General features: G+C 40.6%; 1 protein-coding gene across 1 annotated transcript; it reads left to right on the forward strand.

Annotated features, from left to right (window-relative positions):
* Positions 1-391: 391 nt before the first annotated feature.
* On the forward strand, positions 392-15,201 carry trim37 (tripartite motif containing 37). Its single transcript, XM_044041919.1, has 25 exons — positions 392-594; positions 1,670-1,749; positions 1,928-2,029; positions 2,491-2,531; positions 2,800-2,916; positions 4,429-4,516; positions 4,604-4,726; positions 5,077-5,200; positions 6,128-6,195; positions 6,466-6,590; positions 6,705-6,755; positions 6,846-6,927; positions 7,340-7,416; positions 7,950-8,129; positions 8,211-8,325; positions 8,428-8,619; positions 8,718-8,851; positions 9,127-9,209; positions 10,152-10,394; positions 10,810-11,112; positions 11,206-11,355; positions 11,732-11,903; positions 11,994-12,085; positions 12,791-12,901; positions 14,083-15,201. Exons 2-25 carry the CDS (start codon positions 1,729-1,731, stop codon positions 14,127-14,129), a joined length of 2,841 nt encoding a protein of 946 aa, XP_043897854.1. The 5' UTR covers positions 392-594; positions 1,670-1,728; the 3' UTR covers positions 14,130-15,201.
* Positions 15,202-15,909: the final 708 nt, after the last annotated feature.

Consider the following 15,909-nt stretch of genomic DNA (forward strand, 5'->3'; position numbering starts at 1 on the left):
CCAACAGTGCCAGATTTTTTAATTGATAACAAAAATTACCCAAACATTATAAAAACTCTGACAAAAACAACAACATACTATTTTCATCAGTAATACTTGATTCTGATTCCTAACTTTTAACTAACTTTACTTTAACAGATATACAATATGTTGTTGAGCTCACTGCGAGCACACAAACTCAGTGAAGAGCAGATAATAATAATAATAATAATAATAATAACACACAAAAATTGTAAAGTTATTGACTCAAAGGCCAGTTTTTCTGCCCAGCAAAGTCTTCAGATGAGGCTGCTTTCCTCTCCCATTCCACACGGTGGCGCTAAATCCCGATTCTCTCTGACATCGTGTAGAAGAAGAGTGAAAGGAGTCGTTTGATTGGTTATTGCTAGGGGACAGTGGCAGCTCGCGGCAGCTGCATCTTTAACTCACTTATTATCATCCTTTTTTGTGGGATTTAATTTCAGCCTCCACTGAGCGACACCGAGCTTTATTTTATCCCGAATGTGTCTGCGTCACCGGAGGCAACAACCGCCGCGGTGCACGGCGGTATTTAGCATGTAGCTTAGCCGTTTGTTTGGCAGGTGACACAGAAAGGTGAGTGAGCCGCTCTGCTAACGCCAGCAAGCTAGTTAGCCTCACATGAATCGTTATTAAAAACGTGTGACGTCGATAATTCACACAGATAAACATGAAATAAAAGACAGGAGTGAAGCAGACTTTGTCAGGTTTAACGCCAGGCCTTTTATTCTGCCTGTCACTCTGTTAACAAGCTAACAGTGAATGTGATGGCAGCAGCTTTTCAACTGTTTTTCAGTTCCTGTGCAACAAAATGTGCTTTTCCTGAAAGGACATACACATATTTTACATTTTATTAAAAGATATGATGTAATTTGTGATGTTAATACAGTACTGATATGTGTTAGGGATATAATAATCAATCAACTTAACTAATTATATCATTTATTAGTCAGTTTGACACGTTTTTTTGTATAGTACTAAAACAAGTTCTGTGATTTCAGAATCTTAAATCTTAATATATTGTGTTGTGTCCCTCCTCCTTGGACATTTTTATGTATTCTGCATATAATAAACTGAAGAAATAGGACCTTTGAAGATATCATTATGGGCATTTTTGATCAGACCCACATGTTTGTCTTCCTCTTCACTGACTTAAGACTGAAGAACCAATTAATCAAGAAGACAGTGAGCGTTCAATAATGTTAACATCTGAAATGCAGTAGTTTAACCATAGTGTTATTGTTTAGAAAGCATTTAAACCATGAATCCTGTGATGGATTTTCAATCCAAATAAAATGGCCAAAAATATCTCAGTCTTTTAAAGTAAACTTTAAACCAAGTATTTAATTGAGGTTACAATATATGATTTCCTTTTTAATAATAATAAGGGAAATAATTTAATAGAGACAATGTTTTTGCACTTAAATCTGTGCAGTGTCTTTACAAAAGAAGCTGCATAGAGGCAAATGTGCCTAAATCTTGTTAGTGAACTATTTTAAGCTTCCAGCTGAAAATCCATTTCTATTTAAAATATCCCAGCAGTAACATCAAAAAGAGACTTAATTCTGGACTGTTCTATTCTGCTATATTCTATTCAAAGTTCAAAGCAAATTTACACGTTGTGACTTTTAACATACTTTGTTTTTCTTAGACCACTGGCTCCAAACTCTTTGATTCATCCTCGAGATTTAGACCTTCAAACTGGCTGAAATGGATGAACAAAGTGTCGAGGTATGTATCACACACACATTAGTGGAGATATTATGTTTACCGCTAATGCTTGGCCAGCAGTAATAGTTGCTGTATTGGTAGAACTACAATTATTACATTTTACTTGATGGTTCCAGCTTGAACCATGGTTCCTTCTGGATTATTAATGAGAAACTTTGCATTTTACGTCCTTGTACAGAGCATCGCTGAGGTGTTTCGCTGCTTCATCTGCATGGAGAAACTGCGGGACGCTCGCCTCTGCCCTCACTGCTCCAAACTCTGCTGCTTCAGTTGCATACGAGTAAGTCGATATTTACACCAGGCAGAGCAAAAGGTGTTTTCCTCACAGTACCTTTTACCAAATTATTATGTGTTGAGACTCATAATTGAATAAGAATCCATAAACTTTGATAGCCCACATGTCTCGCAGCCTGATTTTTAAAAATAGATACTGTATGCAACATTATTAAAGGTTTAAATAATAGTGAAAGGTTTAAAAAGGGAGCCAAAATACTTCTGAACTGGTAGAACCTTTGCAAACCTATTTGACTTAAAATCCTGTATAATTCCATATTTGGGGGGGATTCAGAAAATAAAACTGAAGACAGGCAGAATGTCTTGTCTCTGACTTTACATATGTAATTAGAGCATTAATTAATTGCTGAGTGTGGTCGTTTAAAGTAGATTTTTATCAATAGTAATGTATTCATTTTCTAGATCTTTTGGATTGACTGATTTATTTAATATGGATTTGTTTGACAGCGCTGGTTGACAGAGCAGAGAGCCCAGTGTCCACACTGTCGGTAAGAACCGTTCCAACTAGATGTACATTTCTTCACATTTTCACATATTGTCATTATGTTTTGAGAAACATGATCAAAAAAAGGTAGATTATTTGAGATAAGTTTGGTCACAGACATTATTTCTTATCATCTACCTCTCACACATCTGCCAGCATTGAAATATAAGATTGTATATATTTATAAAGAAGCTTAATTATTAGCTTAGTGTGATTATTAAATATTAAAAGTGTGTATGTCTGTGTGTGCGCATATCTTCCTGAACATGAAGGGCTCCACTTCAGCTGAGAGAGCTGGTCAACTGTCGCTGGGCAGAGGAGGTGACCCAGCAGCTCGACACCCTTCAGCTCTGCAGCCTCACCAAGCACGAAGACAATGACAAGGACAAGTAAGAGGCTTTTTTTTTTCTCCATCCATGTATTTATTTAGGTTAAAATGTCTAAATTCCTGTGTCATGTAACACACACATCATGGGATTTTTATCTCCATAAATGAAGTCTTATTTAAACCGGGGAGGAAATTTTGGTGCATGCACAGAACACCAAGTCTGACTCCAGTCCAACTAAGCGTGTACATGCGAGAGTAATCACACTATGACTTGCACTATCCAGGTATTTTAGTTCACACGTGACATTAAGAAAACCAAATTATTGTCTTAGTCTGACTAAAATTGAATTTTTAACGTGCAAGTAAATGCACTGACTTACAATGATCTGATCGTTTAAAAAATACAAAAGTCCCAGCAGCTTTAATCTTCAGTAACTGGACTTGTTTGAGTTCGGTTGAAGATGCTTCACCCTCTTCAGTTCTGACTTAACTGCTGATAAAAACAACAGTTAGTCTCTAGTCTGTAGGGTGGATAACTGTTGAGAGAGTCGTTAAGTTAAACAATGCAGGTCACTCACCCCTGACTCTGTTTATGTTTGTTTGTTTCACCTGAGGCAAGTTGTGAAAGAGGGTCGATGGGGTCGCCCCAGAGATGCAGTCGGCGATTGTGTGTGTGTGTGTGCGTCAGAATTCACCTGTGTTGTTGTTGCTGCGTGAGTGTTGACGCGTCAGGACAGCATTGTTGATCGCTGATAGTTGATGCCTTCAGAGTAAAGGTTTGTCCAGGTTTATGAAGATGATGTCTTCTTTAACTCCTCTTTCAAACCATTCCGTGGCCAGAATGCATTTCTCATATGATCTGCCCCGGATTAACCTTAGTGCAGTCAGAGTTAGAGCTAGTCATCGATTAATTACTCAATTAATCGATGACTAAGTTAATCGTTAACTATTTTGATAATCGATTAATCGGTTTGTGGGTTTTTTCATGATTAAAACCAGATTTCTGATTGTTTCATCTTCTTAAATGTGAATATATTCTGGTTTCTTTGCTCCATATAAATGATTAAAACAATTGAGAACATTAGATTACCTGTCAACTTATATAACTTATATTATTTTTATCATCCATAAAATGTCAGAAAACCTTACAAAATGTTGATCAGTGTTTGTCAAACCTGGAAATTATGACGTTCTCAAATGTCTTGTTTTTGTCCATAAACCCAAATTATTGAGTTTTTAATGATTTCTTTGTTTTATGGAGCAAAGAAATAAAGAAAATATTCACATTTAAGAAGCTGAAACAATCAGAAATCTTGTTTTTAATCATGAAAAAAACTTCAAACCGATTTATCAATGATCAAAATAGTTGATGATTCATTTAGTAAACGATTAATCGAGTAATTGTTTCAGCTCTGGAGAACGTCATCATTTCCATGTTTGAAAAACACTGATGGCCATTTTTCAACATTTTCTGGCATTCTACACGATTAATCGAGAAAATAATCGACAGATTAATAGATTATGAAACTGCCAACATTTTGAGTGAAATTTAATCCGTCTTTTAATCCTGCAGATGTGAGAACCACCACGAGAAGCTGAGTGTTTTCTGCTGGACCTGTAAGAAATGCATCTGTCATCAGTGTGCTTTGTGGGGAGGCATGGTAAATCCTTCACATTACAGTCACACACGCCTAATAATCACAACTTCAAGTAGTTGCTTAATAGTTGTATCTTAAAAATGCTACCAGCACGGTGGTCACACCTTCAAGCCCTTGGTGGAGATCTATGAGCAGCATGTGACCAAGGTGAAGGAGGAGGTCGCCAAACTCCGCCGTCGCCTCATGGAGCTCATCAGTCTGGTGCAGGAAGTGGTGAGGACTGCTTGTTGTTTTGAGACGTGAAAATCTAAAAGACTAAAAGACCCGACGGCACTGACGTTTACTGTATGGATGAAAATTTGAAATTCTGTCTCTTTTGGGGCATTTCTCGTAGCTCCACCCTCTGATGCCAGAAAAGATGAATACACGACAACACAATCCCAACCTACTGTGTTAAAGTAATATTGTACATAATAACATCAAACAGCAGACAAGAACATAAGATCCATTTTTCAATATAAAAATGTGTTTTGTGATGAATAAGTAACATTTAGTGATTCCAGAAATAAAAAGTGTTGTTTTACCAACGTCCACCAGATGGCAGTAATGTGTTGATGTTTCAGGAGAGGAACGTAGAGGCCGTGAGGGGAGCGAAGGACGAGAGAGTCAGAGAAATCCGAAACGCTGTGGAGATGATGATCGCTCGCCTGGACAATCAGCTCAAGAACAAACTCATCACTCTCATGGGTAAGACACACTCCAGCTGTGTTGGGATTTTAAAAGTGAATCATGGGGGTCATGTTTGGTTTGGCTGCTGTGATATTTATATTCACAGTCTTTCAAAACTGGAGTGAGTAGCATGTCATTAACACAGCTGAAGTCTGAGATAAACAGAGGGGCTTTAGAGGCACAACTGAATAAATGTCACAGTTCTCTCATGAATTTTCTACTGATTTATCCTCAACCACTTGTGCTCACATTGACACCTACAGTCAATTTAGAGTGCCCAGTTTACCTAATCCTAATGTTGCATGTTTTTGGACTGTGGGGGGAAGCCATACACCCAGATGTGACCCCATGTGCACACAGGGAGAACATGCATACTTCACATCCAAGCCAGTGACCTTTTCCTCTTGTGATGAAACCACAGAGCTGCATTAAAAGGCTTCAGCATGTGCATTAAATTAAATTAAATTAAATTAAATTAAATTAAATTGAATTAAATTAAATTAAATTAAATTAAATAAATGTGAGAATCATTCATCAGTCAGTAGTTGAGGTCCCTTTTGTGAAGTCATTAATCCATATAAAACAGCAAATTAACTTTATGGTAATGATAGCTGCCAAATATTTTGTGAGCTCAAGCCTCATTTTGTAAATGTGTGAATGATGAAAGGAATCATTCTAACAGAAGTTAAGTCAGTATCGTCTTATATCTCCATGTCTGAAAGACGCCTAGGGGTCGAGACCACAACCTTACAAAGTATTCAGACTCTGCTGAAAGCCGTGAGAGGCGCCTTTTATAGTTCGGGGTAATGTGCATATAAAATATTTAACTGGACTGAATGGATGCACGCACTCATGCAGTCGTACTCACCAGCCTCCATCAGGGTGACTGACATGTAGGACAAGTACTCTGAAAATAGAAATATTTTCCTCTTCCTTCCCCACCAGGCCAGAAGACATCTCTGACTCAGGAGACGGAGCTGCTGGAGTCTCTGCTGCAGGAGGTGGAGCATCAGGTCGGTCGTCTGACTACAGCCGCTCAAAGCCTCCGTCCATTTACTGCATAATTGTTGAGTTTGTGGTGATTTAGAAACACTTTGGTAAATGTTCTCATCTGCAGTGAAAATAAAGATGGACGGTGAAACATAGTTGTCCTGCTGGAGCTGACTTAACACATAATATCATGTTTATTTAATCCATGAAACGGATGTTATTACAGAACATTATTCTCACGTGTTTGTGACTCAAAGTCAACAGTTGTGCTCTGTGTTTTTGTGTTTTTGCAGCTTCACTCCTGCAGTAAAAGTGAACTCATCTCCAAGAGCCCAGAGATCCTGCTCATGTTTCAGCAGGTCCATCGTAAACCCATGCAGTCGTTCGTCACCACTCCTGTCCCCCCGGACTTCACCAGGTAATCTGCTCAGAATTAAAACTTCATAAGGCTTTGAAACAATTCTCGTGATTATTCATCTACAGCTTTATTCAGTGTCTCGTGTGTAATTGTCTTTCTTCTCTTTGCCTTCAGTGAACTGGTCCCTGCATACGACTCTAGCACTTTTGTTCTCGTCAACTTCAGGTAAATATTCTCTTTGGGAAACTAAAAAATAGTATTTATTGTTGTGGTTGGTTATCCATGAGATACAAGTGTGTGTTTATTTGTTTGTAGCACCCTGAGGCAGCGAGCTGACCCCGTGTACAGCCCGCCTCTCCAGATATCTGGGCTTTGCTGGAGACTCAAAGTTTACCCAGTGAGTCTGAAACAGCTTCTTCTCTCTTCTTGCTTTTCTATATAAGGATTATTTAAAAGAAAAGGGTTTTTCCTCAATGATGAAATACAGTTATCCACCTTCTGTTGAACAGTTTCTGTGAAGATCAATATCATCAGTCTGTTAATAAATAGACTGAACAAATCTTGGTTATCTTTGTCCTGATTCATTTATTTTACTGGTTTACTCTCAGCTGCATTTCTTCTCTGATGTTTAAGACACAAAGTATTTCACCCTGATCACATAAAATGGATGCATTCACACGTCTGTTGTCCCATGAACCAGCATTAGCTGCTGAACCCCACAACAGATTTAACACTCGATCATCACTGCACAGTTACTGTAAATCACAAGGACTGCATGTTGGTAACTGGTGTAATTGATGTTTCCTCAGGATGGTAATGGTGTGGTCCGTGGAAATTACCTGTCCGTCTTCTTGGAACTCTCCGCTGGACTTCCTGAAACATCAAAGTATGAATTTATAATACACCGTCTCTACTCCCTTCCCATCAGCCCCTTCTTCTACTCCACCAGTCTTCTTCTCCTCCTTAAAGTTAAATATATGTATATAGAAGGTTCTATTTGCAGACATGAATGAAGTCATTGCATTTACAATAATTAGACATGAAAACAAAGATTGATTTGTGAAAGATGTAGTGAAGGTAGGATTATGTTCACTTGATGTTTTCTTTTGCTAAACATTGTGATGGATGATGGAAGCACAATGTGAATGATGGTGTTTTTTTACATCCACAGCCTAAGATACAGAACTCTTTATTGACTGGAATTGGAAAACATAAGAGCTGTTGGATTTAAATGAAATTGAGTCACTGTGAAGAGCAGCAAGTTAAATATTGCCCAAGCCTTTAAAGAAAAATCACGTTTATTAAGCATCATTGTCATTCATTTGCTTCATCATATCAATATTTGAGAGTTCTGAAAACCCTCGTGTGCTTGTATCTCTGCGTGTGTTCTCCGCTGCAGTGATGTTATCTTCTGTGCAGATACGAGTACCGTGTGGAAATGGTCCATCAAGCCTCCAATGACCCGACCAAGAACATCATCCGGGAGTTTGCCTCAGACTTCGAGGTCGGTGAATGCTGGGGCTACAACCGCTTCTTCAGACTGGACCTTCTGGCCAGTGAGGGCTACCTGAACATGCAGACAGACACACTGGTCCTCTGGTAGGTACAGACAGACACACTGACATGAAAGAAACGATTAGAAAAAATGTGTAACTGGCTGTTTTAATGTGTCCTGCTCAGCTACCAGGTTCGCTCACCCACCTTCTTCCAGAAATGCAGAGATCAGTACTGGTACATCAGCCAGCTGGAGTCGGCCCAGAGCGGCTACATACAGCAGATCAACAACCTCAAAGAGGTACACAGTGTGTGTGTGTTGGTGTCTGTATTCCATTTCAGTCAGTTTAGGTTTGTTAAGTGGGGACTTCTGAGTTGGTCATTTTAATATTTCTCATTTCAGAGGTTGGCGATTGAGCTGTTTCGCCGTCAAACGTCACGTAGCTCCTCGCCCCCTGACCAGAGGCTGACCTCAGGCACCACAGCCTCTGAAAGAGACCCTCGCTCGGTGAAGAGTGACGATGATATCCATACTACTCTGACCAACGCTAAAAAATTTGAAGAGGAGGAGAGGACCCTGCAAGATGACTCTAATGTAAGGGAACGGCTCATTATTCTTGAACAGAACTTCTGGATGCTTCTGTGCACAAAGCCTCGAGCCCGGTGTGATCATATTCTCACCGTGTCGTTCAGGAGCTGTCGGACGGTGACTTGGAGGTGGACTGTCTGACGGAGGAGGAGGTGAACCCGCTGGACGGCAGCAGCACCTCAGGCAGCTCCACGGCCACCAGCAACACTGAGGAGAACGACATCGACGAGGAAACCATGTGAGTTGAACATAAAGGCACAATTAGACATTTCAGAGATGTGTTCTCTCTCCTCAAAAGACCCTGCTCAGGTGCAGGTTTGAACATTTTGTCTGCAGTCAGATTAACTCGTCCTTTTATGCCTGGTTTACACTTAGCATAAACAAGTTTTAATGTTAATCGTATGAACCTTCTCACCAGCATTGATCATATTTTATTTGTGTGGTTCATAATCTTTGAATTGACTTGTTTTTGTATATTTACTAAATGCGTTTTGTTTGAAACTGTTTGCACAGGTCAGGAGAAAACGATGTCGACTTCATTGGGAACCTGGAAACGGAAGAAGGAGAACTTCCCGATGACTTGGCTGGAGCCGCAGGTATGTTTAATACAAAATAACATCTGTTTACAGTATGTTAATACTACTGTTGCCGTATGCCATGCAGTAGTTGAATTGTGTAGTTGTTTTTGTGTCGTTGTGGTGCTGACGTGAAAGCTGAAGTTGAAGAAAGAAACCAAAATGATCTTATAGAGATTATTTCATGGTCAAAATCCTCCATTTTGTTGCTTTAAAAGATCCAGAGTTCTCACATGAATACAATCACCATTGCGTCACCTGTATTTTCTGTGCTACAAAAATGACTTTACCAATGACTCGGGCAACATCTCCAATCTGTTTACTTTGTCAACCATCAGTCAAAAAACCTAAAGACGCAGAGCCAAGAGAAAGCAGCAGCAGCAGGACCATCAAACACTGACTGTTCCACCAAAGAGAAAAAAGCTGAGGCAAATACAAGTCTGAAAAAGACTTCTCTCATAACTTAGAAAATCAAATCTATTTGTGTTCTGACAAACTGCACATCCATCCAGAACACTGTGATCCTGTGGCTCAAAGCAGCTCCTTTAGTGAGTGAGTTTCACTGTGTCGGTGTTGAAAGGTATGAAGAGGATGAGTCACTGTTAGTGCAGTGTGTGCTGTTATAGAAACACTTGCTGTGAGTTTGTGTGTGTGCGTGCGTGCGTGCATGCATGCATGTGTGCGTGCGTGCGTGGGGGGGACGTCTCTGAAAAAAGCTGCCGCAGAAAATAGCAGCAACACAACAATGTTTAGCAAAACTAGCCTGAATATGTTGTTATATTTACACACAGAAAAGGAACTGCAAAAGAACAAGACTCCAGTAAGTCTTGTTCTATAAGCTGTCCCCAACAAAACACACAATTATTCTTTTAAGAAAGACGTTACTTTCCTTTGCCATTTAGTCGCCTGCTCTGAATAAAAGCACTTGACCATAAACTGTTTGTTCTTGTTCTTCATCTGCAGGTGGATCCCTCTCAGGTGCGCCCTCCCTGCATCGCAGCGCTGCTGCTGCTGCTGCTGCTGCTCGTGGTGCCAGTAACAGTGGAGTTGGCGCGTGTGGTGCCGCCGTGGGCTCAGGCAGCAACAGCCTCCTGGAGTTGGACCCAGTCATCCTGATCCAGCTGCTGGATCTGAAGGAGCGCAGCAGTGTGGAGTCTCTGTGGGGCCTTCAGCCTCGGCCTCCGTTATCTCTCCTGCACACACAAGGTCTGTGCTCTCAGCTCTCTAAGAGCAAATCACTTATACAAGGTTCCTCCAAAAATATAAAAAAGAAATCCTTTGGATGTACTGTGACATTAATTGGTTAATTGGAGGTTTTTCTTTTTAAATGGACTTAACTAATGGACAGAATATGTCTTGTCTTGTTTACTACACAACATATTTATAACATGAGACCTCCATCTTTGTGTTTTGCACCATTGATTTATTGTAGAGCTTTGCTCAGTGTTCTTTGCCTTGTTGTCTCTCTTCCTCCCTCTCTCCATCTCCAAGTTCTTCATGAGAACATGTTTTGGTTGAATGTAAACATAAACCTTCATGGTGACTCTTTTCCATAACTGGCAGCTGACTGTGACAATAATTCGTGTTCATCTCATCTCACTCTGGTTATCGTCTCTTCCAGCTCACCCTCACTCGAGAAAAGAACGAGAGCGTCGGCCTCAGGTGGTGAGACGATCCGCTCCGGACTCTGGCGTCCTGATCCGCCTCAAGGCTCAGATGGCCGAGGTCCGCAGCAAGATCTCGGTCAAGAATCAAATGCTGGAGGCTCGTGGTTCTGCGGAGCTGAGGCCTGGCCCGTCGGGGGCCTTCACTGTGGAGGAAGCGCCGTCTCATCACGCTGACTCAGAGTTGGCAGCTTGTCGTAAGTCCACTGAGCTGGACCTCCTGGGCAGAGCAGCTGCTCGGTCCAGGCCCTGCCGCCCCGGTGAGGACCGACACGCGACTTGTGCTACTACAGAGCGGAGGTTGTTATTATATCTGTGTGCATGCTCTTCATGTGCCTTATTTCTGTGTGCAGCCAGGAAATCTCTGTCCCCGGTCCTGGACGGCAGTAGCTCGGTGGTCATGAAGAGGAGGAGTCCAGAGCAGATGGAGAAGGAGCTGCGAGGAGCAGAGGGAGCCACAGAACTCGGTCTTCATCCTAAAGACGTTCCCACAGGTGCAGACGGTCAGTACGACCACTCACCGCTCATTTCAAAGTTTTGTTTACCTATTTCATGAGTAAATGGACTTAGATTTGTCCTCTGCCTGTGGTGTTACCATGGTAACCCTGTTTTCTTATGAATTGAAACACAACCATGCTGTTGTTTGACAGACTTGGCTTTATCTTTTTTTGTGAATGAGTCATAGAGTTTTGTTCTCAGACAGTTGATGCTTTTCACTGTGTGAAGATTGCAATAATTGAAATATAGAGTATTTAGATTAAATGATAATGTGGTATATTATAGAACAGCTGCTCTGAAACATTACAAACTTTCCTCATGTTGTCAGAATCTGCAGAAATCCTCAAACACGACACTAACACACGCTGTATTTGACTGCAGGAGTGGTGAAGGCTGATGGCTCCCAGGCTTCCCACTGCAGCTCCTCATCAGAACAGCAGCAGTTTTCCATGGAGCAGCAGCTGTACGGAATGTCCGGGCCCAAGGACGACATCTTCTCGTTGGGAGGACCGAGCTACTTATCGACCAACAAGAGCGGCGGCAGAACGTTAGGGTGCGGTCTCGGCAGAATCAAAGAATCAGCCGTTTAGCCGCAGCAGAGAACTCCTCGTCTCACATCTGCATCCTTTTCCTCTGACTGCAGGGCAGCGCTGCTGGACTGTGAGTCTGAGAATTCAGGAAACTCCCATCAGTCCTTGCTGGAGGGATCGTCTGCTCCGCCACAGTCAAAGGAAGGTCAGTTCACCCTCATTATCATTAGAACATTACCTTTATCATTCCATGTTATTTATATACTTTTATTCCCAGTTCCCAGCCTTTACATTTATATTTTTGTCCAATTATCATGTCATTTTTGACCCATTTTCCTGTTTGGCTTAGATGTAAGTTTACCAGTGATCCAACAGGTGGCGCTGATGTATAGTAAACATATTTTAACAATTATTTAATTATGTTGAGTGAAAGGAAAAAAAAAAGTTATTTAAAGTAAAAAGAAAAAAGAAAAATAAAGCTACACATAAATAAAGCAAATAAATATTGTGTATATGTGTAAGTAAATGTCATTATTATGTCATCTATGGGAGATATTACACATTTTGTGTTTTTTCAATGTTATAAAACGTGTAAATGAGTTTCAAAAAGGCAGTTTTAAGAATAAAATGATTTTAAAATCCAGATTTTTTTTAAAGATCAGGCTTGATGTTGTCTGGGAGTACTGAAGGAGAATCTTGTGTTGGCTTCATGTTTTGTTTCTTGTGTTGTTTGGTAACTGCGGTGACTCTGCTCTTTGCGTGTCTCACATATGCAAATGTTAGTTTTGAATAGTAAATAAATGATTACTGGGTTTCCTTATATACACTCTTTGCACAGTGACAAACTTTATTATGGTCCCTGTTTGTCTTTGGTCTCATGTGGTCTCATGTGGTCTCTCCCTGTCTGTAGATCAGTCGCCCTCTGTCCTGGTGGCAGCAACAAGCAGCGACAGTGACACTGAAGACGAGGTCCTGCAGAGCAACAACTCCACATATGACAACCACAATCCTCCCTGCACAGGTAACACACATACACACACACGTGAACACATGCATTCATGTACTCACAGTCCTCAAATGGAGTGATGAAATGAGATAAGAAAGAAATTCCTTTATCAATCCACAACATGAGGATTTGCTGTTTTTAGAGCAGCACAAAAAAAGTGATGTTAATAAATATTAAACATGGAAATATTAAGAAATATAATATCTCAGCACTTTGGGACCATGAGAAACCACGGAGATGCTCCATGGGTATTCTGGTCTTTACTCCGTGTCGAGTGCAGTGAGAACTCAGTACTCGTGGGTCCACGTGAGGACAGAATATCGATTAGATGATATGTTGTCCGTCCTCGTCCAACGCCGATGTTTTAATAAACACATTGTCTCCTCGCGGCCGTGCTGCTCAAGTGAATGAGGGAAACTTGGGTGGAAGTTTCCTGGCTGAAGAAGACGCGAGTTTACAGCGAGAAAGAACGTTGACAGATGCTCCGTCCACGCTCAATACTGAGACTTTATACACTTTGTTCTCCATGTTGTGAATAAATAGACGTTTTTGTTTGTCAGTCCTGGAAATGATGACGTTCTCAAATGTCTTTGTTTTTGTCCACAAATTAACACGATTCACTTTTAATGATTCAAAGAAACTGGAAATATATTCACATTTAAGAAGCTGAAACAATCAGAAATCTCGCTTCAGACTGATCCATTATCAAAATAGTTGAGTGATGGATTAATAATGGAGTGATTGTTTCAGCTCTAGTTGTGTCGTGATATTATTGATACCGTGTCCCGCATGTCGCGCGGCTCTCTGTGATTCCCTGTGATTCCCGGCCCTCGTCGAGCGCTCCACTCGCTCTGACGTCGATGTTTCCGTCTGCAGCACATTTCCGTCTCTCCAGCAGAACAAACGCCTCCACTTCTTCATGTACGTTCCACATCCACGTTTTTCTAACAACTTTCTTGTGCACTTTGAATAATGATTAAACGACTCTGGTGATCTTTTTATAAAGTTTGTGTTTTGTTATTTGTGGACAGGTGATGGGTGATAATTGTCCAAGTCAGCTGCTACAAACAAACTCTTTCATGTAAAGATATTGACGCATTGTTTACGAGATAGTGTTTCATATAAAGTAAACCCATGTTGTGCTGTGTGAGTGTAGAGAACAGAAATGTGAAATATTCTCCTCTTCCTTCCTGCAGGAGAGCAGCTTCTGTCTGATGACGTGAGTCTGCCAGCTGACAGGTGATTCCCTCCCAGTCCGTCAGACCTGGCAACCCACTGGTTTACCCTCAGTGGTGGCATGGACACACAGACACTGAAGCAGCTCAGAATGCATGAACTCAAATTCAACAACAAGCGGATGTTTTTAATCCTCTGTTTGCACCAGAAACAGTTGATTCATTTTAATCAAATATTTCACTCGACTGAATAAAAACAATGAATCGTTTGAGAAAACAGTGACGGAAAGAAAAGCAACATTTCAGTTTTCAGTAAGAACATCTTTACGAAGACTAAAAACATCAGAAACGTCAACATTACTCGCCACAACAGGGCATTTCAAAGCTGTCACTCTTTCTGTTTAAAGTTTATTTATTTATAGATATAAATCTCGATATTTGCAAGAGTCTAATGATGAGCTGTAAATGATCTGTAGTCGGTTAAGTTAGGAGTTTAATCAGAGTTACTCTGCAGCAGGAACACCGCGCTTCTTTCCTTCACTGATATAAACCTAAATTGTTCTTTTCTGGATTCTCTCTCTCTGTGTCTCTCTCCCTCTCACTGTATGTGTCTCTCTGTCTCTCTTTATTTATTTGACATTTAGATATTTAGACAAAGTCACAGAACAACGTGAATTCTAAAATAAAAGAGTACAGCAGTGATAATCACATGTGCTCGTTCAGACATAATTGTACGTCTTTGTACAAAACACTTTTAATAATAATTTTTTACTGGTTTATTTTTCAGAGAAGTTTAACATGAACCTGCTCTGCTGCTGCTGGAGGAAAAAACACGTGTTTAACAGGTTCTTTCTGCACTATGTAGACACTTTTCCTCACAATAACCACTTCACTTAAGCTTATTATGAAGTAGAAATTAGAGAAGGCATGTATCCACCTCTTTTCTCTGTTACGTTTCTTTTATTTCTTCATGTTGATGAAAAAGCAGCGACGTCTGTGCATTTGTTTGTTTTCTTTTTGTGCTTGTGTCAAAATCTGCTTTTGTTTTGAAAAGTTTCTCCTGAAGCAAACTTTCATTACAGGACGGCGTGTACGTTCACTTTTTGTGTGATGAATCAAATAAATGTTTTACTAAAATGACATATTGAAATTCTTGAACTCTTCTTTAATTCGCTTATTGAGCCACGTCAGCGAGAAACTTTCCGTACGTAAAGAAGACGTCGCGCGCTCTCACTCGTCCTCAGCCCAAACCTGCGAGAACACAGAATAATCCAGATTATGTTGCAGTGAAATGAAGAATGTGGAGGACTGTTCGCTTTAGTAAAGCTGTTTATGTAACTGCAGACCTCGCTGTTCCACATGAAAACCTCTTACAGCATCACTCACTCACTCACTCTTCACTTCTGTGTGAGACCAAACACAGTTTACTTCTTGTTCCACTCACGCTTCATCACAGGAGCAGGAATCTGAAACTAAACTAAAACATTTGTGTTTTGCAACAATCATTTTCCGCGTTGTTTGGCAGGTGATCGGGTTTTGCTGATGTAGATCAAAGGTTCATTTTTCTTTCCTCAGTTCATGGAATATTATTTAGCACCCGAGCCACGAATGATCATATCCGCGGCTTCGTGATCATTTTTCTGGTGGTAAATGTGCATTATTGGCATGGGGCGTTGCACCAGGGCTCTATAGCGCCCCCCTAAGGTGGATGGAGCACAGCAACATTACGTTGCACCGAATTTCATGAAACTTTGGGACCACGGCCTCAACTCATCAGGAAGTCGGCCATTTTGAATTTTGGCATCCATTTTGGCCAATTTTTTTTGACTGATTTTATTTAAAAAAACA

This window comes from Solea senegalensis, linkage group LG13 (assembly GCF_019176455.1).
Source record: "Solea senegalensis isolate Sse05_10M linkage group LG13, IFAPA_SoseM_1, whole genome shotgun sequence".
Classification (NCBI taxonomy): domain Eukaryota; kingdom Metazoa; phylum Chordata; class Actinopteri; order Pleuronectiformes; family Soleidae; genus Solea; species Solea senegalensis.